At 39.0% G+C, this 23,171-nt stretch overlaps 1 protein-coding gene across 1 annotated transcript in view; it reads right to left on the bottom strand.

Moving 5' to 3' along the window:
• The window catches only part of cdh7a (cadherin 7a), a 226,637-nt gene that overhangs the window by 97,250 nt on the left and 106,216 nt on the right, over window positions 1-23,171 (bottom strand). The window contains exon 4 of the mRNA XM_041814197.1: window positions 16,290-16,409. Coding sequence (XP_041670131.1) covers window positions 16,290-16,409 — 120 coding nt within the window. The remainder of the gene's footprint in view (window positions 1-16,289; window positions 16,410-23,171) is intronic.

Genomic DNA, 23,171 nt, shown 5'->3' on the forward strand with positions numbered 1-23,171 from the left:
TCTTATGTTGCCTTTAACTAAGGAGTTTTTCATTCAAACCAAACCTCCACTGTTTTCCTTCAAAGCAGGATTATAACCTAATGAGGGAGAAAAGCGGTTAAAAAGTGCCACCATGAGGCACAGATAGCCTAGTGGTCATGTATACAGGTGGTACAGGTTAAAGTCTGGTCTGTGGCTCTTTTTAATACATTTTTGGTATCAGCACATATGAACATTTCTAAAGATCATATCATGGCTATAAAATCAGCCTACACCAGCTCTAAATGTTGGACAAATGACTAATAAGTTAGTGGAGTTTTGGGTGGGGCAAACTGACATATGTCAGCTGAATTATTTTTCTGTAGTATTTAATGGCAAAAGATAGCTTAAATGGGTGAAAAGTTGAAAAGTGGCAAAAAAAACATTGGTAAAAAGCAACAAAAAAAAAAACCGTCAAAATGGGCAAAAAATTAGGAAAATTTGGTATGAATTGGCAAAACGCAGCTTAAATGGGAGAAAAAGTGGCAAAAATTGTGAAAAAGGGCCAAAATGGGATAAAAGTGGTAGAAAAAAATGGTAAAAAGTTGCAAAAAAAAAAAGTCAAAATGTGCAAAAGAAAAGTAGGAAAAAAGTGGTATTTAATGGCAAAAGTTATGGCTTAAATGGGTGAAAAGTGGCAAAACAGGATAAAAATGGCAAAAAATTGGTAAAAAGTTCAAAAAAATGTCAAAATGGGCAAAAAAGCAGGAAAAAAATTGGTATTTATTGGCAAAACGCAGCTTAAATGGGAGAAAAAGTGGCAAAAATGGTGAAAAGAGCAAAATGAGATAAAAGTGGCAAAAAAACATTGGTAAAAAGTTGGAAAATACAAGTCAAAATGGGCAAAAAAGTAGGAAAAAATTTGTATTTCATGGCAAAAGGTGGCTTAAATGGGTGAAAAGTGGCAAAAATGGTGAAAAGGGCCAAAATGGGATAAAATTGGCAAAAAAATTGGTAAAAAGTTACAGAAAAATGTGAAAATGGGGGAAAAAAGTAGGAAAAAAGTGGAATTCAATGGCAGAAGGTGGCTTAAATGGCTGAAAAATGGCAAAAATGGTGAAAAAGGTCAAAAAAGTTTCCCTTTTTAAGGCTTTTTGGGGGAATGTTTAAAATTTAGACATAAAAGAGCCACAAATAATCACCAAAGAGCCACATGTGGCTCCAAAGCTACACGTTGAGTATCACTGTGTTAGACAAACTCTGATCTGTTTTCGTAATCTGTCATTAGAGAACTACTGGCATTCAGAGAGTATTAAATCAAGAATTATCCTCTAGTATATTGGTTACAACAGTATTTTGGATGTTCCGGATTTTATTTACTTTCTGAAATGATAACATCTTAGAGGGTCAGCCGTGATCTTCTGCTATCATAGGTCTGATATAGGTGGCATCCTCACTGCCAGAAATTGCAGTTCCATAAATGACCACCAGAGGCTGGCCGAAAAGCAAGTAAAGCTCTATTAGCCCAGTGTTAAAATGCCCAACCATCCAGTCGATTTAAACATATTTATGGCCTGGAACAGAAAAGAATTTTTGGTCTCTAAAGCTCATGACAACAAGAAAGAGAAAATGAATTACTTCATTGCCAAAAGTGTTTGTTTCCTCTGCGTCACCACAGCTAATTCTACCCCTGAACTTGACATGTCTGTCTTGTTGGTCGTGTTAGAGACTTTTGCCGTACTTTAAATGTGGTTACAAACACATGGCTTTCCGTGAAGTTCACTGTAGAAGCAGATCATCAAAGAAGAAAATGCTCCTGATATTTACATAAGTTGAAAATGGCAAAATGGCGTGTAAAAGGATTGGAGGCATTAAAAAACAGCTGCACTGTGAAATTGATCTAAAAGTCTAAAAAGAAATGAAAGAAAAATGGTCTCAAACACCATATGTAACAGGAAAAAGTTTCTTGGCTGCCAACATGCCCTCAGCAGAGATAACTGCTCAGTTTTTCAGGATTTTAACTTAATTCTTCCATCTTTATTTCTTTTATTACTGAAATTTGACCTTGTGTTTAACTGTAGTGTCCTCTCTTGTATTATTAACTAAAAATATGTTTTTCACTGCTTTTACACGAAACCTGGAGTTCACCGCCAGATAATGTTGTGTCAAAATCTCTATCTGCATTTTTGCAGAGCTGCGCTTTTATTCACTGTTAGACTGTTTGACTTTCCTTTCTGATAAAAGGAAAAAATACTCTCCAAATTCCACAAAGTACAAAGTTAAGATTTGGCCATCACTTTTGGCCCAACCGTTTGGTTTTGTTGGAACAAATAATTGTAATACTTGGACGTCAGGATGAAAAAGCATGGTTATATTTCAATTCTGGTCAACTTGCCACCATGGCATCAAACCACAAGAAGCCTCGCTTCAAGGCATACCATGATTTAGTCTTCAGATTGACTCCAAAGAAACCATACTTCACAACGTAGGCGTAGAACGCGTAGGCGTAGGAAGCAGACTCAGGGCGAGTGACTGAGTGCAAAAACGTATCAGGAATCTTGGTATAAATTTCCCTGGACTATTCTAACTTTTTCATTTATGGATTCAAACCAAGCAGGAACCTCTGGTGCTGAAATCTGAAGCTAATGCAGAAGTGTAAAAAAAATATAGCGCCTTGAAGGATGGGCCCCAAAAAGTCGATGTGACAGCATATCATAATGTGAACCTTGTTGATAATCTGACCTGGAAACCACTCATAGACAGTGTTTGGGAAAGAGCAGAGCCTTTAAAGAAGAAACTCAGAGTGTGACTGGATGAACGTTCTGTCTGTCACATCTTTACGGGCCAATCAGAACAACAAAACGTGACGTAGCTGCTACAGAGGAGTAAACTCTTTGTTCTTCTTTTAACAAAGAAATGTTGTCAAGTTCTGATAAAACTGGCGCTTTAGCAGCATCCACGCTAATCTCTTCCTCCATAACTGCACCGGCCTCTTGTTGCTGCTTGTTTACATCACGACTGCCGCACCTGAGAGAACTGCCCCTTGTCGCTGATTGGTCCTGTCACTTTCTAACCGGGTCCAAACAGTTCACAGGAGCTTTGTAATATGGATTCACTAGAGAGAAACACGGAAACGGGCGAACCCATCTGCTTTGCAAGGTTACCTTGTTGATGCATGTACTGATTCAGATGTTATAAAACTGATACGGCCATAAATGCGGTCACTTTATTAGGTACACCTGTTCAATTGCTTGTTGACACAAACAGCTTATCAATAAATCACATGGCAGCAACTCAGTGCATTTAGGCATGTAGACGTAGTCAGGGCGACTTGCTGAAGTTCAAACAGAGCATCAGGATGGAGAAGAAAGTGACTTTGGATGCGGCATGGTTGTTTGTAGCAGACAGGCTGGTCTGAGGATTTCAGAGACCGCTGATCTTTTTTATCATCTTACAGAAACTTTAAATAGTGAAAGTACATATTTTTTAAGAATGACTTAGTTAAAGTTAAAATACATCATTTATATGTTTTTCATCCAATGCAATTTTCTCTTGTTTTTCACATATTAAATTTTGAACAACCTGCCAACCAAAGTGAGCTAATTTGATAGATAATAAGCCAGTGGTTCTTATTGGCATTGGGACCCGATACCAACTCCTGGTGTAAAATCGCATCCCAAAGTTTAACAAATGTTCAACTGCTCAAATATACTTCATGAAAAATTTTGCAGATTAGACTCTAAGTGGAAAAAGTATGACTGAACGTAAAGAAAGGACAAAAACATGTTTGAAAAGCTACACCACTATAGAAGAACCTGCATGGATACATTTGATTTTACTCCAGCATGGAATTTGGTAATTTTTCAAGGAAAATCCTAATCATTTTGGGAAAACCAGTGTTTTTTATCTGGGGAAAAAGGGGATAGGTGTGTTGAAATCTGAAGAAAATGACCCAGATGTGCTCGTCATCACAGGAAAACCTATGAAAAGTTGTACAGATGAGCTACAGTACATGTCCACTTTTGCATATCATGTACTTTTTGCCACTGTTTTTTTCCTGGCACATCTTCTGGACCCACTGATCATTGCTTCGTGACCCACTTTTGGGTCTCAATCCACCAGTTGAGAACCACAGAGACTGAAAGGTGCACTTTGACCCAGAAAAGTGCTCTTCCAACGAGTTCAATAAGTCTCGTTGCGACGTTAAAGACCCTGTAAAGTGAAAATAAATCTGTATTTAAGTTTGTTGTATGACAGGTCACTGTGTTATGAACCTCTAAATCAGGGGTGTCAAACTCAAGGCCCGGGGACCGAATCCGGCCCATGTTACAGTTACACCAGGCCCACTAGATCATATTTTTATTATAACAGGCCCACTGGCATGAAGTGCAGATTTCCTCCAATTTAAAGCAGTAAACTTAACCATCCATCCATCCATTTTCTATACCCCTTATTCCGTCCCAGCTGTCATTGGGCAAAGTAAACTTAACCCTGATGATTTGAAATATCATTGTTAAATCATAAAAATGGGAATACGTAAAAAGTTAAAACAATTATATAAAAAGGCAGGAATATGGGACGATAAATATCTGTTTTCTTTTCATATTCCTGATTTTGCATTCCACAGTTATGATGCCGAGTTACTGTTTTGACTTTTTAATTTCATATTTTGACTTTTTACATGCTCAATTTTACATTTTTAAGTAATATTTTGACCTTCAAAACTCACGATTTTGAATTTTTTCTCATGTTTTGACCTTTTAAGCTCCTTATTTTGACTTTTATCTCTTAATATAACCTTTTGTATGCTCAGTTTTACATTTTAAGTAATATTTTGACCTTTAAAACTCAAAATTTTAATTTTATTCTCACACTTCGATGTTTTAAACCAATAGTTTTGAAATCTTTCTCACACTTTCACCTTTCACCTGTCATCATGAGCCCACATATTGGCCCCGCCCACATTAAACCCAGCCAGGAAGGACTTGAAAAACTTCTTAACAGTCTAAATCCAGAATTCAGTCACATGTAGATCTGAGTGTTTTCACATGTTTACAGCAACCAGATTCCAACATTTCTAGAGTGTTCAGACAAAAAACTTTGGACTTCACTTTTCAGGGTCTTTAAATTTGGGTCTGAGTAAGTGGAATTTCACTGACTCAGAGGGTAACTTCACTCATGGTGCAAATGTGCCAAATGCAAAAGGCCTTTTGCAAAATATTTGCAGATTTAGGGGGGATAATGAAATATTTTCAAAACTAAAAATGTGTACAGGCTGCCCTTGCCCAACCATTAGAAAGAAAGCACATTAAAGACACCGAGATTTGCTCGACTTTGAAACAGAAGCCTTTTCCCACTCCTTTACATTCAATGGCAGAAATACATTCAAACATCTGTCAAAGCCTTGAAAGTTAATTGAAGTGCAAGCCCATTTTATGCTGTTATGACAGACACATTTCAGCAAAGACTTCAATAGAGCTCACTAAATCTTTCTGTGATAAAAAATCTAAGAAAAGTAAAATGGTGTGAAGATGCAAACAAATGTCTACATGTACATGTAGGCGACTGTCACTGTCAAGATCTGAGGAGGCAATGATACGCTTTAAACGCGCTGACAGCTCAACGCTGAAGAGAAAGAAGCAAGACTGACATTTGACAGTGTCTCTGCATCACATCTCACCCAGCATGATGTTTACTACTGCAGCGGAAAAGTGCAGGAATTAACCGAGATTAGAGACACTGAAGTGAACACAGGCCGTTTACAGTACATATGCCGACAGCGTGGAGCAGAGTTACTCAACCAAAGAGCCGATCGTTGAAAAATACCGTTGCAAGAGCCACAGTCTAAGTGGTGAAAAGTGGCAAAACAGCTTGAAGTAGCAATAAAAATAAGTTAAAGGTGGCAAAAATGGTCAAAAAGCAACAAAAATGGATGAAAAGGGGTGAAATGGGGAGAAAAAGTGGAAAAAGGGTCAGAAAGTAGCAAAAAATGGGTGAGAAGTGACAAAAAATGAGTTACAGGTGGAAAAAAATTGTCCAAAGGTGGCAAAAACATGAGTAAAAATTGACTAAAATGGGCAAAAAGCTGTCAAGACTGGCAAAAAAGGGCAAAAAATATGAAACAAGTGGTATTCAATGGCAAAAGAGTAGTTTAAATGTGCAAAATATGGTGAAAAGGGCAAAAATGGGACAAGAGTGGCTAAAAGAAGTGGCAAAAATGGGCAAGAAAATAGGAAACTAGTAGTATTTATGGCAAAAGGGTGACCAAATGGGTGAAAAGTGGCAAAAAAATTGTGAAAAAGGTGGCAAAAATGAGCAAAAGTAGGGAAAAATTGGTATTAATGGCAAAAAATAAGCTTAAACAGGTGAAAAGTGGCAAAAAAAAAAATGGTGAAAAGTGCAAAAATTGGAAAAAAGTGGCCAAAAAAATGGGGAAAAGGTGGCAAAAATGGGCCAAAAGTAGGAAAAAAGTGGTATTTAATGGCAAAAGGAAGTGTAAATTGGGGAAATTATGGTGAAAAGGGCAAAAATGGGATAAAAGTGGCTAAAAGAAGTGGCAAAAATGGGAAAAAATAGGAAACCAGAGGTATTTAAAGGCAAAAGGATGCTTTAAGGGGTGAAAAATGGCAAAAAAAAAATGGTTTAAAAGGGAAAAAATGGCAAAAACATGGCTAAAAGAAGTGGCAAAAATGGGCAAAAACGGGCAGCAAATGGTATTTAATAGCAAAAGGCAGCTTAAATGGGTGAAAAGTGTCAAAAAATGGGGAAAAGTGGCAAAAAGAAGTGCCAAAAAGGAGCAAAAAGTAGGGAAAAAGGGATATTTAATGACAAAAGGTAACTTAAATGGGATAAAAGTGGCAAAAAAAATGTTAAAAAGGGGCACAAAAGTTCCCCTTTTTTAAGGTTTTCTTGGGGAATAATATTTAAGACTAAGACATAAAAGAGCCACACGTTGAGTATCACTGATTTAGAGTTTTTGAATCATCAACAATTGGATTTAAAAAGTCTACTTAGCTTATTGAAAACTGAGGCAGTGGAAGAGTAAGCAGCAGCTCTTTGAATAGAATAAGACTCAGAAAAATTAAGCGTAATGTGGACTTTATGAGGCAGACTGCTGTTTGAACACGACTTAAGTAAAAGTCGGCCCTGCTCTAATTGGTATTGGTGTCATGAAGTCTCACTCGAGACTCGTCGATGTGTTCAGTTGTTCTTGCAAAACTTTGTTAAAGATCGTTGAAGTGCCAGAGGCAGGTGGTCAGATTTCTATCAGTCCCGACCCGTTTTGGAAATTTCTGCTAGGCATGACATGATAAATGAGCCACCTTTAAGTGCTTCATGATCAGAATTTTAATTTAGCTTCAAAAAGGAGAAATTAGAATGAATCACCAAATCCTGAGAGCAGCTTTCCAAACTTAGGTACGTTGCTTGGAGAGAACCAGCACCTTGCAATTATAAAAGAGGCTGTTTTTTTGGGAAATGGCACATAAATGAAAAGTAGAAAGATTTTTAAAAAAATGGCATGTTTGTAAAGCTGCAAGAGGTTAAAAGTTGATGACACTGCAGGATCCTTTTCCAGAGAACCAGTGGAGCATTTTTAGCGGCATAAATTTTATTTCCCTAAGGTAGTTCTTCTTGAAAGGTAACTAAATTAAGATGAAGACGAAGGTAACGGAGTGAGCACTTCCTAATATTTCTCCCAATTACAGCTGTGCCTCATACTTTTAAAGGAAGCAGTATAGAGGAGGGAGAAGGAATCTATCAGCTTTAAACCAAGAGAGACTTCCAGGCAGTAACTATGCTGCTATAAACCCTGCAGGATCCCCCTCAATACACAACTTCCCGCTCTGTAAGCCGTTGTTTTACACTGGGTTGTTATTAAGGTTAGCCCTGTCAAACAAGAGAACATGTCTTCATGCTTCCCTGCGTCGAGTCCCACAAGGAGTCACACCTCTCCGGCAGCCGTCTGAGCCCTTCAGTCCTGACACCGATATTGCATCTCATAACCATGAGATCCAATCACCTTCTACGCGGATGGAAACAGAGCCAAGTATAATCAGCCGTGGTCGGGCAGATATGGCCAGCAGAGAGCTGAGGCGCTGGCCGAGACCCAAGGCCTGGTTCTGAGAGAATATTAGGAGTGGGTGTATGAGTGTGCCAGTATTTGACAGGTTAATAAACCAGCTGTTGTCCTATACAAACAGCAGAGATGTCAGATCAGTCTGTGTTGGAGCTTTAAGTTTCCATAAAATCAAATTTAACACATTTCAGTGCATTTGTGTATAACCCTTTATTAATATTTAGCCTGACAAAGACAAAAAGTTGCCTTATCTTCTAGTTTAAAGTGTGAAATGTAGTATTGTAAGTGTTTATATAGCAGGCATTGAATACTTCCAAATGAAATATCTCCATCTGGGTTTGTTGTTCTCAGCTCTGCATTCATACTCCATTCAGAGGCTCAAGCGTTTCTCACGTTTTCATGTTCAGCACAACCCCTCTCTCTTCAACCTTTAACCCTGCCACCATGTGGTGAAAGAGTCACAGCCCCTCCTGACGGACAGAGCATGTAGAGCAGGCCGATTCAATCAGTGGCCCGGGGGCCACATGCGGCCCAGAACCAACCCCCAAGTGGCTCAGCCTGTGGTCATGCCAGAGATGCAGAGAGCAACCTGTTTCGCAACTTTTCATAAATTCCCACAGTATTTCAGACCATGAATGCAACACTCCTACAACTGGACAAATTTAGTTTTTAAGCACCTTAAGACACGCCTGGGTAAGATGTGACCAAAATGATTATTATCTCCACCAAGGAGGTTATGTGACCGGGTGGGTTTGTTCGTTTGTTAGCCACATAACTCAAAAAGTCATGGACGCATTTTCATGAAATTTTCAGGAAATGTCAGAAATGGCATCAAGAAGAACTGGTTTGATTTTGGGACTGATCTGGATCACTGTTGGGATCCAGGAATTTTTTAAAGGATTCTTTACCATTGGGAGATAGGGCTAATGGCGGAGGTCTGCGCTGTTACCACTTTACACCAGGAGATGGCGGACATGAGTGACTTCAATCCCAGCAGCATTTGTGGGTGTGTTTCTATTTAAAGTTTTGGAGTTTATAGAGTTTGAAAGACGCACCACCAGTCGAGGAGACAAGTCGGTAGCTAGTATTTGTAAACTTGGAATGAACCGGTCCGACTGAGTAAAATATGGTGAATTTTGATATACGTCCGTACGTGTTAGACCCGGAGTCTGATCCTGATAGTTTGGAGAGAGAGGGGGAAGAAAACCAGCAGCAGAGAAGGATAGAGCAGGACGTATCTGTTTGATAAGTGTTTAATTACTGGGTTACTAAATGGCTAAATGGCTAAAAGGCCTTGTGGGGGCGGTCTGTTCTGCTTTGCCGGCAGCACGGACGAACCAGTAAGGAGATCCTATTGCGATGACCTCATCAGTTCGCTCCATCGAAATCTCGTCTCGGGAAGATCTGGGAGAGATTCCCAACGAACCGTTTTCATCAGTTTACACTCTAATTCCAAGATTACTGCCACATACGTTTATCTTGCGGTTTGAAAATTTGCATACGTGAAGTATGGACACCCAACATTACGACTTTATATTTATGTTTTAAAAATCAGAAAAGTATAATACCCCCTCTTTAAAGGATTCTTCACTATTGGGAGATGGGACTGATGGCGGAGGTCTACGCTCTCTGAGTGCTTTTCTAGTTTACAGAATTTTATTTTACTTGTCATGCTATTTATTTTATTTGTATTTAAGTGAAAGAAAAACATTTCTTGCTTTTGCTTTTGTCATGTTGCCATATCTAAAAGGGAGACTATGAATAAAAAAGTGCATATTTTTCATCAAATTGATCTGTAATGGTTTGAAATTTGACATTACCAGCTGCTTACTGGCCACTGAACATGTCTGGCCCAGCTACATTTCTGGATTTTAAAATTTGGCCCAATCAAATTTGTAATTGAATAGCCCTGATGTAAAGGAACAGTGGATGAGTTTCTTCAACAATAATACAATTCAAGGAGAATCAGCAGCTTAATTCACATGTAGATATGCTATTCCAGGAGTCATATTCCTGAACTATGTACATATCATAAAAAAGGTTTCAAATCAACAAAAGGACAGGTAATTTTTCAGGTACTGTTTTCCTAAACTAAATGTTTTCATATCCAATCATAAGCTGTAAAACAGACGTGGATTTGCTAGTCCGTCTTGAAGTTTCTTTGGACTAAACCGACCAAAGTGTGAGCTGTTCTGTGGCTCAAATGCTGACGACAAATTAAGCATCATCCTTGGAGTTCAGGTGCTTGATCATGAGCTGAATTAAAAGCAAAAAAAGGAACAGAGAAAAACACTGAAGCAAAAATTCCCTAGTTCCACCCCAAACTCATCTTAGGGAAGGTGATTGCAGCATTTTAACACATTAATTAGCCCACAGAAGTTTTAGCTTCTAAGAAAATCAAAGATTTACAGCCTCAGAGACGTCCCTGAGGAACTGTTGGAGCTTAAAGAGTATCCACGAGGAACCTTTTCATTTAGAGTGGATAAAACATGTAAATGTTCGCCCCCAAACATGGAAACATGGAAATGTTCCCTAATGAAAGCTGCAGCAGGAGGCTTCATTAGCCGAACGTCTCTAGGAAGTGAAAAACAACACAGAGATTCTGTGATACTGAGCTGACTTCACAGCTAAGTGTGGAGGAGTTTTGATGCTCTCTGCATCTTTCCCTCCTCAAACAGAGCATCCATAACTCCAGCACTGTGAGGAGTCATTTCCTTTCTTGCCATGCGCGTTCATTTTTCTCGAATAGCCTATTTTCTTCCGCTGGTTAGGCTTATTGAATGTTTACAGAGAACCTTACAGGTCACAGTGGAGTTTGTTGTTGTTGAGCATTCCTCTTATGTCTGTGTCTGCCTGACCATGAAAAATAAACGACATAAATCCCCGCATTGCAGTGGCTTCCTCCAGTTCATGAATTAAAACTACATTCATAAAACGCCAGCATGTGTGTAGATGGAAGCAGCCTAATAATATGGAATGGTCCATATTTTCTTCTTTTCTTGGTGGAGAGCTATGCATGAAGTGGCCGAGCCTCGGCAGGGCAGTGTCTAATGAGCCAGCTATGATGATGCAGCGAGGGGCTGCTGCTGCACTCCTCAGGATGAAACGGCCCACAAGTCAACAAACTACCTCACGTCTTATCTCAGTTTATTTGAGCCCTTCTTTTCCTCAGGCTTTTAAACTGTTTTCCAATATACTGTTATCTTTGCTGCACAAAGTGATGATAAGTAATTGAATTTGGTTTTCTGCTGCAATCTTTAGTGTTTTAAGTTGTTGGTAGCAAAATAAAAACGTCAATAATTTCCAAATCAGCATCAAAGTGTTAAAAGTCCAGGGAAATTTCAATCATTCATAGCTCCACGCTCACTGGGCTCTTTTGGCAATAAACTGTAATTCAACCCCTCTGAAAAGCTGAAATTGTGAGCAATTAAATGCAGTCCTACTGTGGCTCATACACTCAGAGGTTTAGCTGCTTCAGTCTAACCTGAAATGCTATGAGCAGTACGTTATGCTAGCAATCTTTAGCTAAACTGAGGTATTACAGAGCTGACATTTCAAAGGTGATCAAGACAGTCTGGCTGCGAACCACGGCTCTCAGACCCCTCCTCTTGCAGAGCAATACTGTGAGACACCCTCTCTTTCAGCACAGAAATACAAACCACTACAAGCTTCCTGTTTAGATTAGAATAAGGGTTAAGATAAGGGTTAGGTTACCAAAACTGACTTGCAAAACCTGATTACAAAACCTTCAATAAAGCTGAGTAAACATTTAAAGGTAGCTAAGGCTAAAGCTAACAAAGCTACATTAGCTACATAGTTCATTGAGATCAAGAATCTCACAAGGGTATCCTGGTCAAGAAGGAGAGCACATGATCACATAAACCCATATTTTATTCACATAAATTAACCACAAAGCTAATGTAGCTGAAGCTAAAGCTAACATAGCTATTTAAGCCTATGCTACATTTGCTAAAATTGGATTAAAGTTCTAGTTAGCATTAGGGTAGGGGTCAAATTAAGGGCTAGGATACTGAAAGTTAGAAGGCAAAATCTGACCTGCAAAACCCAACTACTAAACCTTTCATAAAGCGAATAGCCGAAGGTAGCTAGGGCTAAAGCTAGCAACGCTACATAAGCTACATAAATTACAGAGGACTCACTGAGATCAAGGATCCTCTTTACTAAAGTGTCTAGGCCAAGACTAGCAGCACATAATCATGTATATCCATGTTTTTCTCATGTAAATACATACATAGCTAATGTAGCTAAAGCTAACCAAGCTAAATTAGCCTTCACTACGTTATACTGGATTCACCTTGGTTAGTTTTAAGGTTAGGGGTCAAGGTAAGGCAATGAAATATTACATTTTGACTTGCAAAATATTATTTCAAACCTTTTTATGTAAAACAGTCTGTTACAAGAAAAAAAACTTGGCCCCATGAAAACACTTTAACACAGCTAAGTTTGCTAAGGCTAAAGCTAATAATGCTACATTAGCTATGTAGATAACATCGGTAATGTAAGTTTTGCAAATTCATTGAATTATTTATTTATTTGAATTTATTTAACAAGGAAAGCCTCATTAAGATCAAAAGTCTCCTTAACAAGTGTCAGCAGCACATAATCACACTAACCCATATTTTATTCAACAAAAATAGCTTCATAGCTAATGTAGCTAAAACTTAAGCTAATGGAGTTATGCTAGCCTATCCCTTAGTTTCCTTGATTTGGATTAAACTTAGGGTAGGGGTCAAGGTTAGGGTTAGGATAACAAAAGTTAAAAAGTCTAAATCAATGTATTAATGTAAGATAGCTACATAGCTAATGTAGCTAAAGCTAAAAAAGCTATGTTATTCTATGCTATGTTTGCTCAAATTTGATTCAGCTTCCAATTAGTGAAAATCAAGCTGTGATGCAGCAATTATGTAGCCACTATTCACTACCTCTCAAACAGTCATTCTAGGATAATGCCTCTAAGTCCAGTACTCCATGAGTGTGAAGCTTGGGATTTACTCTTCCTAACTCTTCTCCCTAGATTTGTACCTAATCATGTCAGTAATGAAAACTCTTAGCCTTAAAAAATAAAAAAAAATGAGTTAAAAAAATATTTACTCTGCATTCAACATGTACCAATTAATATGCAATCTGCTGATACCAAATTTACTTTAATAATATTAATGTAAGCATGTTTATTCAGACTGTAAAACTGGATTTTTTTATGTGAGTGTTAAAGGGACTTAAGGGTCTTTTGGAGCAAGCCTCAACTGGACACTTTAGGAACTGCAATTTTTTGCACTATAGCTTTAGATGTATTTTTTTAACACCAAAGTTTGCCACCTGGTTGCATTATATTTCATCATAGCACAGATAATAATGTCAGTGATTATTCCTTTAAAATGTTGTGAATCCTCACCGGTAGAAGATGCTTGTTCGTGCATGTGTCCTCTTCCTCTGGCTCTCCATCAGTTCACTTAATTATCATTTTTAAAAGTGTCTGACTGACACTTAATTAGCTGCACCTGTTGTGTCTAATATAATAAGTACAACTGGTAATTTCATTATCTGCTTGGTGTTTGATACAGTTAATTATATTATTGGGATGTCATTCAAATGCGCTGATATCACAGCCAGCGATGGTACCTAACCGTTACATATTTAGAGGTGCTTTTCAAATAACCTGCTTCCCTTTTCTCTGTGAAGAGGATCAACACATACGTAATAAACAACCCTGAAGTCACAGTAGTCCCAACACCATGTTTACCTACAGTATCAGGCATAAACGTACAGCGTAACTGAGCGGTTACACTTCCAGCAGAGTCAACAAAAGCTTGGCATTATGAGCTTTCTAAATGTGGAGTATGTGCCAGGGTCCTTGTGTTAAATTACAGCAGATAGTACAGATGCACTCTGTAGTCCTTATGAATGAAGAGTAAGGGTCTGTGTTTACTAAAGGCTGTTTTTAACCCTCAGTTTCAGAGTGTTTCTCTTCTGTTCTTATAAAATGAATAAAAGTTTACTTCTGCCTCCCTTGGTCATGACTATTAGCTCTATTTTAAACTGTTTTTGATTATTTTTCCCTGATTTGAAGGAAAGATAATGAAGAAAACATTATCTATTTTATTTTTATATTATAGTAATGTACAATGTATTGCCAAAAGTATTCACTCACCCATCCAAATAATTGAAATCATGTGTTCCAATCACTTTTGCCACAGTTTATAAAGACAAGTGTATTTCAAAAATGAAGTTATGAACGTACTCAAAATAATTTGTTGCAGTTTTTAATGATCTTGTGCAACTTTTTTTACAATCAAAATTTGAGGGATAGAGCTTTGACATCTCTGTAGGAAAATGTGTAAAAAAACAAAAAACACTTTTCATTTTTTGTTTTTTTTTGTTTTTTTTTGCACTTTTGAGCAGTTTAATTTGTTACTATAGACTTAAAACATACATATCAGTAAAATTTGGGTTCGAAAGTTTGTATTGATCTAAAGCTGATAAGAAAACTCAAAAAAAAAAAAAAAAAAAAAGAATAGCACTACAACATGTAAAGATATGCTCTGGCGGACTTGTTCTATGGTGGGTCATAAAGCAGGGCTCATCATGTACATTTACACAAGGGCCAGATTTAGTCTCAACAGAAACTCTGGGGGCCGGATATTCAAATACACAAAAAATTAAATAAATATTTTGGTCTGATTGAAATATTATTGCAGTAGTGTTTGTATTTTCCTTTAAACTACAGGACAATTTAAGTCATTACCAGTGAGATCTATCCCTGTTATCTAGAATGCAGCAGGCCTGACAACAGGATTGGCCGAACCCCTGAAAATCCCAGAGAATGGGCCCTCCCTAATCATCATTTAGCATCAATATTAACCCTTTTTGACACTTTTAACCCCTTTTTGCCCCTTTTTGCCTCTTTAACCCAGTTTTTGCATGATTTTAACCCCTTTTAAACCACATTTCCTGCATGTTTTATCCCCTTTGTGCCACTCTTTTATCCATTTTTGCCACTTTTCTTCTATTTTTGCCACTTTTTAACCCCTTTTATTACATTTTTTCAACAGTTTTTTGCAACTTTAAAAGTTTTTTTCCCACTTTTAACCCATTGTTGATACTTTTTGCCCCTTTTTGTCTCATTAACCCAATTTTTTAAAGATTTTAACCCCCTTTAAACCACTTTTTCTGCATGTTTTATCCCCTTTATGCCACTCTATTATCATTTTTTGCCACTTTTCGTCACTTTTTGTCATTATTTAACTTTTTAACCCCTTTTCTTTACTTTCTTGCACTATTTTTTGTCATTTGTAACCAATTTTTGATACCCTTTGCCCCTTTTTCCTCCTTTACTGTTTTTGACATTTTAACCTCTTTTCACAACTTTTTTCTGCCAATTTTTGCAGCACTTCTGCCAACCTTAACCATTTTTTAAATATCAACTAATTTTGACAGTAAATTTCTGTAAAAACAGATAAGATGGTTAGTCATTCTAAAACTATTTTAATGTTAATTGTTTGGATGGATGGATTTAACAGCTGCAGACATTTAAAGCAAAAGGATACTCTTAAAATCTTCTTTTCCTCCTTTTCTAAATTTGATGATCTTTCGGTGGCTGGACAGGAAGCTTTGGGGGGCCTGATGTGGCCCTCAGGCCACCAGTTGATGACCAGTGTCATAAAGGGTTCAACAACTGCACAACGATTACTGTCGGCCGTGATCACGCCAAAACAATCAACAACTAACTGCTAGCTCTTGTGCTCTTGATCACGCTTCAGTCCTTACTCCTCTCCAGCTACCCACAGTCCAGCTAGGCCTCAGTCCCCCCCCAGTAACAGACCTGGCTCTGCACATAACAATAAACAGCATTAGAAACAGAACAGAAAGAGGATTCACAGAACTTGTACATTACTGAACAAATTACGACACAACATTCTAACAGGTCGCTACAACATGGTGGTTCACTGTTTAGTAAAAGCACATTACAGGATGCAGACTCCTCAATTTAAAAGAAAAATATAGTAAACAGCAGAGGTGGGTGACGCTGTGCAGCACATCCCTTCACATCATCTTTTGATATTCTTCTGATTGAGCCCCCTGGCAGCAGAATTTACATACTGTGCATTTAATATCGCTCCTAATTAACCGCTGTCACATGCAGGGCTTACTCATTTTTGTCTTGCATCTTGAGATGACACACTGTGACGATATCTGAACATGAAATCACCTTTCCTCTAACAAATATCCCACCCACCTGTCTTGGGCTCCACTGAGAAGTACGGCTGTCCGTGGATGATGCTGTAGATCACTCTGGCACTGTTCCCGTATGTCGGGTCATCTGCATCTGTGGCTGCCACTTGCACTACCATGGTTCCTGTGGGCAGACAGGCCTTCATTAGTTTCCAAGACAGCCAAGTCAACAGAGCTAAATGTGGAAATAATTGTCATGCCAACAGAATGAGTACAGGCAGGGAGAAAAAGGAGAGAAAGTGATGAAAATATGACATCTGAGGCAGTGTATGATCTCATTAATCATGAAGATAACGCCATTGTCCTCTGTTTGCACCTCTACTGACGTTTTAAGTCTCAATTTTTACACAAAATGTCTGAGTTTGCGGCATTTTTCATGAAACCTTCAGCAGCATTGCAAGATCTAACATGTGCCATGTACTAGCTCAAGGCCTCAAACACGGCTAAACAAAAAAACACTTTCAGTCGTTGCCACCGTTTGCAGGGAGGCTGCAGCAGGATTAAAGTGTAACTCCCAGCCTTCAGAGATCGTTTCATTGCCATTGTTTCCATTCGCCTCATGCAGATCAGTTAGAGGCATCTTTTCTGCTAACTTCAATCTGTTGATTCAAATTCAGCAGCCAAATGGGTTCTGAAACCAATCTGTGCTCCGCCGACGAGGCACTCCAACAGCAAAAATGGCAAAGCTAAATCTGTATGCATCTCACATCTGATACTACATCTGATAACTTTTTTCTCTCTGGTTTTAAAGAGTCAAACACTTTGAGTTTGTCCTCCAGCGATATCAATGGAGGACAGTGTATCTTTGTATGTGCACTAATTAGGTTTAATGAGTCAGTTAAAAGCAAAAAAAGTTCAAGAGAAAGAGTTGGGGAAACATTTTTTCCCTTTCCCTTTATAAAGACTTATACTGTTTTATTTTCCTGTTAAAATCTGTGTTAACATGCACAGATGGTAGCCCGTACAATTTCTGTTTTAGCTTCCACGATGTGTTGATCTACAGAAGGAAAAATGTAGCTATGAAAACAAAATGATATCTGAAGGCGAGAGGCAGGATAGTGGTTTTTGTTGCTCAAACATCTTAAGTGTTGTTTGTTAAGGATGCTCAGTCTAGTGCACATAGAGAGAAAGAGGATTAAACAAAGAAAGTTTCTTTAAAAACACCCGAATCAAGCCTGAATTACATACCGTGTATTATAGGAAAGTACAAACTTCACACATACACTCAACGATCACTTTAATAGGTACACCTGTTCAGCTCCTCATCATGCAAATGTTTGATCACATGGCAGCAGTCAATGCTTTTTAGGCATGTAGACACTATCTAACCTTGCAAAGCAGATGGATTCGCCCATTTCTGTATTTCTCACTGGTGAATGTATCTTGCAAAGCTCCCATCTTAACCGTTTGGGCCTGGTTAGAAAGTGATAGGACCAATCAGAGACGAGGGGCAGCACTTTAAGGCACGGCAGTGTCGTGACGTAAACAAGCAGCAACAAGAGGCCAGTGCAATTATGGTGGAAGAGATTAGCGTGGATGCTGCTAAAGCGCCAGTTTTATTAGAACTTGATGACGTTTCTTCGTCAAAGAACAGCAGTGAGTTGTTCTCTTTTCAAAAACCACAAAACCACGCAGCTGTGTGCGCGCTCCTCAGTCGCGGCTACGCCACGTGTTTTTGTTGCTCTGATTGGCCTGTAAAGATGTAACAGAACATTCATCCAATCACACTATGAGTTTTTAATCAAAGCCCCTGCCTTTTCCCTCAGTATTGGTGGTTTTCCAGATGGATTTGTGAAACAAATCCACCTGGCGTGTCAGGTTAATGGGAAACCTCCCGTATAGACAAAGATGTGGAAGGGCTGAACCTTTAAAAAACACTCAGAGAGGGATTTGGCAAACCTTACAATTACAGCAACACAAAAATTAAAGTAGAAGCATGAACCACCTTGGGACAGAAGGTACAAAATGCAAGCTTCACATACCTTTCAGCTCCAATACGAAGTAACTATTACTCAAGATGCTTGCGTCTATTGACCCAACACACATGCATTAATATCACCAATAAATCACAAGTGAGGAGGGCCTATTCTCGGGTTCTGGGGGGCCCAGCTGATCCTGTGCCTAATGAAGTGGTCTTAGTGACCCTGTTAAGTAAAATCCAGAATCTGTATCTTAACACTCTAGATACACTTTATTGCCAAAAGTACTCACCCATCCAAATAATGTAAATCAGGTGTTCCAATCACTTCCATGGCCACAGGTGTATAAAATCATCACCTAGGCATGCAGACTGTTTCTACAAACATTAGTGAAAGAATGGCTCGCTCTCAGGAGCTCAGTGAATTCCAGCGTGGTACTGTGATAGGATGCCACCTGTGCAACAAGTCCAGTGGTGAAATTTCCTGGCTCCTAAATATTCCACAGTCAACTGTCAGTGGTATTATAACAAAGTGGAAGCCATTGGGAACCACAGCAACTCAGCCACCAAGTGGTAGGCCACGTAAAATGATGGAGCGGGGTCAGAGGATGCTGAGGCGTATAATACGCAGAGGTCAATGGTCAATGCAGAGTCAATGGCTACAGACCTCCAAACTTCATGTGGCCTTCAGATTAGCTCAAGAACAGTGGTAGAGAGCTTCATGGAATGGGTTTCCATGGCGGAGCAGCTGCATCCAAGCCATACATCACCAAGTGCAATGCAAAGTGCAAGTGTGCTTCTCCATCTGGTAATCTGATGAACGAGTCTGGGTTTGGTGGCTGCCAGGAGAACAGTACTTGTCTGACTGCATTGTGCCAAGTGTGAAGTTTGGTGGAGGGGGGATTATGGTATGGATTATGCTTCTTTTCTCAGGAGCTGGGCTTGGCCCCTTAGTTCCAGTCAAAGGAACTCTGAATGCTTCAGCATACCAAGAGATTTTGGACAATTCCATGCTCCCAACTTTGTGGGAACAGTTTGGGGATGGCCCCTTCCTGTTCCAACATGACTGTGCACCAGTGCACAAAGCAAGGTCCATAAAGACATGGATGAGAGAGTTTGGTGTGGATCAACTTGACTGGCCTGCACAGAGTCCTGACCTCAACCCCATTGAACACCTTTGGGATGAATTAGAGCAGAGACTGAGAGCCAGGCCTTCTTGTCCAACATTAGTGTGTGACCTCGCAAATGCACTTCTGGAAGAATGGTGAAAAATTGCCATAAACACACTCCTAAACCTTGTGGAAAGCCTTCCCAGAAGAGCTGAAGCTGTTATAGCTGCAAAGGGTGGACCATATTAAACCCTATGGATTAAGAATGGGATGTCACTTAAGTTCATATGCGAGTCAAGGCAGGTGAGCGAATACTTTTGGCAATATAGTGTATGTTGGAATCTAATTGCTGTAAACGTGAAAATACTGAGATCTACATGTGAATGAATTCTGGATTTAGACTGTTGGAAAATTTCTCACCTCTTTCCTGGCTTGGTTTAATGTGGGCGGGGCTAATATGTGGGCTCATGATGTCACGAGCCCACGGTGGGGAGCACTGTCTTCTAAGGTTAACAAAAGGTCAAGAGACAGGCTAATAATGTAGGCGCTTTGCTCAATGCAGATTGTAGCATTTTTTTAAATTTCAGAGGATCTTATTTTTTCCTGAGTGGGCGGGGTTTTGCCTATAAAGCCCCCAACTTCCCCATAATTTTCTACGGAGGAAATTAGTTTCCAAACTTGTCTGTGAACTCCACTGAAAACTAAGGATGTTGTCTGCGTATTGTCTTCTCCCACTCTCCCTCCGAGGCAGAAAAGACATCAGACATTCTGCATTTCTCTTTACATTAAACTGCAGAACACAGCTGACGTGACTCGAGCTGACAGCCGTGGCTTTGTAGGTAAGGCAGAGAAGTGTTTGAAGATTTCCCAGAGAAAACATAATCAGCCACAATCAGCGCCAATCAATTGCAATAGATCATTCATTATGGTATAAATGAGCCTTGTTGCTCCAACTGAGTTCATTTAATGGAGGCTCTTATTTATCCGGAAAAGCAATCTCACATCATAGAATTTATATCCATCTCATAAATGAGGGGGAAAGCCATTTAATTGTTAAATGATCACAAACAACGCCTTATGGTTATGGCTTGTTTTTTGCTCTTAGACTGTACGTCAGTGTTGGTCTTAAAGCCGACGCCTACGACGCACTCAGCGGCGGTTAAATCATCGACAACAGGCATTGTTTTAATAACCTTGAGAATGCAGAAGAGCTTAAATATTTCACTTTTATGCCTCGGTGCACATTCCCTGCTAAACTTCATCCTGTTTTGTAGCGTTGGAAAGAAAGTGCACTGTGATATTTTACTTTGAGAAAAACATCCTAATAAAAATCTCACTTTCTAGCATTGGATGTATTTTACAGGCTTTTACAGAATGAAGTGATCATGGAAATTGAACATTAGAGTCCTCCATTCTGGCCGTAAAGCAGAATTAACAGGCCCTGGCCCTGGATGTGAACAATATAATATATATAAAAAAAAGCAGTGTGAAGCTGGAGAAGTTATCGCCGAGCTGCTGGTAGAAGGACACCTAGATTATATCATCACCTCTTAGTCATGACAGGTTATATTACAGGTAGTTTAAAACACCAAGGTCAAAGGACGACTGTATGAAAGAGAGCTGGGGCCACGTCTAAATCTCTATTACAGCTTGATAGTTAAAATCACTTCTCACAGCAGGAGAGGCCGTAAATTAACATTCAATATGGACTCGGGCGGCTTTTAAAGTGTTTTTTTTAGCTTCTTCTACAGATTATTTGCCCTGTGAATCCAACAAAACATCCCGTTCCGACAATATTGTCAGAAAGAATTGTGATACAGGCGACGTGAGATGGATGTAGAGCACTGATCGGGGGCCGCATCAGGCCCCCCAAAGCTTCCTGTCCGGCCCCCGAAAGATCATTAAATTCAGAAAAGGAGGAAAAGAAGATGTTGTGGTTTTAAGAGTTTCCTTTGGCTTTAAATGTCTGCAGCTGTTAAATCCATCCCACAAACAATTGATATTGAAATAGTTTTAGACTAAACAATTGATCTGTTTTTACAGAAATTTACTGTCATAATTAGTAGATATTTTAAAAAGGGTTAAGGTTGGCAGAAGTGCTGCAAAAATGACCAGATAAAGTGGTGAAAAGGGGTGTCAAACTCAGTCACAGCAGGGGCCGGATTCTGGACTCAGGTCTAACCTGAGGGCCTAACAGGTCAACATTTAACCATAAACTGTCAACCTTATTATTAGTAGTAATGACCTCATACTGCAGGGCCACTTATAATACAAATATGATATGATCTCACAGGCTGGACATAATCCTTCCATGGGCCGGATTTGGCCCCCGGGCCTTGAGTTTGACACCTGTGGGTAAGAGAGTGGCAAAAATGGATGATAAGTGGCAAAATGGGTTGTGGAGCAGCACAAAAGGACAAAAATTTGCATAAAAAATAGTGAAAAGAGGTTAAAATGTGGCAAAAATGGTAAAAGATGAAAAAAGGGGCAAACGGTTTTAAAAAATTGGTTACGAATGACAAAAAATAATGCAAAAAAGAAATGAAAAGGGGTTAAAAAGTGGAAAAAAACAGAAAAAAAGTGGCAAAAATTGGCCAGATTGGCAAAGAGGGGATAAAACATGCAGGAGCAGTGGTATAAATGGGTTAAGGTATGGCAATAAAATGGGTTAAAGAGGCAAAAAGTGTCAAAGATGGGTTAAAAGTGGCAAAAAATTGTTTAAAAGTTCAAAAAATATAATGAAAAGGGCTTACAAAGTGGCAAAAATAGAGGAAAAGTAGCAAAAATTGGTTAGAGTGGCATAGAGGGGATAAAACATGCAGGGAAAGTGGTTTAAAAGGGTTAAGGTATGGCAAAAAATGGGTTAAGAGGTAATAAGTATCAAAGATGGGTTAAAAATGGCAAAATTTGGTTTAAAAGTACCAAAAAATATAATGAAAAGGGGTTAAAAAGTGGCAAAAATAGAGGAAAAATGGCAAAAATTGATAAAGGAGTGACACACAGGGGATAAAATATGCAGGAAAAGTGGCTCAAAATGGGTTTAGATCTCGCAAAATTGTGTTAAAGAGGCAGAAAGGGGCAAAAATTATCAAAAAGGGGTTATAAAGTGTCAAAATGGGTTAATATTGGTGCAAAATGACAAGTGGTGAGGGCCCATTCTCTTGGATTTTCAGGGGTCTGTTCAATTCTGTTGTCAGGCCTGTCTCCTTGTGGCCTGCTGCATTATAGATAATTGGGATAAATCTCACTGCTAATGACTAAAATGTCCTGTATTTTAAAGGAAAATATAAATACTACAATAATATTTTTTTGTGTATTTGAAAGTCCGGTCCTGAGTTTCTGTTGAGACTGAATCCGGCCCTTGTGTAAATGTCCTCGACGACCCCTGCTGTAGAGGAAAAAACGAGCAGTGGATGGATTCTTTCTGCTCCACAAGGCTGTCATCTGCTACTCAATTTGCCCCGTCAGTGTCCCTTCAATATTTGTCCGTCTTCATTGACGTGATGGATCCGATCTTCACACTTTTACATTTTTGTGGTTATTCCCCGCAGCTGTGTACAAAACAGCGTTTCCTTAATCAATCCTGCATCTTGGGTGAACAACTGTCATCTGCCGGTAATGAAAATAAATGTGGCGTGCTTAATCTGAATGGGAGACAGGTATTCTTCAGCCGCTTGCATACAAACCGCACCCCACTGTCAAGAACAATATGTATCCCTCAGTGCACACTTGCAATGCAAATTTGCGTAGAAGAAAGTGACCCAAAATGTGACTTAGATAAATTTGGTAATAACACCACCAGAGTTCAATGAGATTTCAAATAAAGTGGCATCTTCTGCACGCTGAAGTAATAAATATA

Source organism: Cheilinus undulatus, linkage group 19, assembly GCF_018320785.1.
Source record: "Cheilinus undulatus linkage group 19, ASM1832078v1, whole genome shotgun sequence".
In the NCBI taxonomy this organism is placed as follows: Eukaryota; Metazoa; Chordata; class Actinopteri; order Labriformes; family Labridae; genus Cheilinus; species Cheilinus undulatus.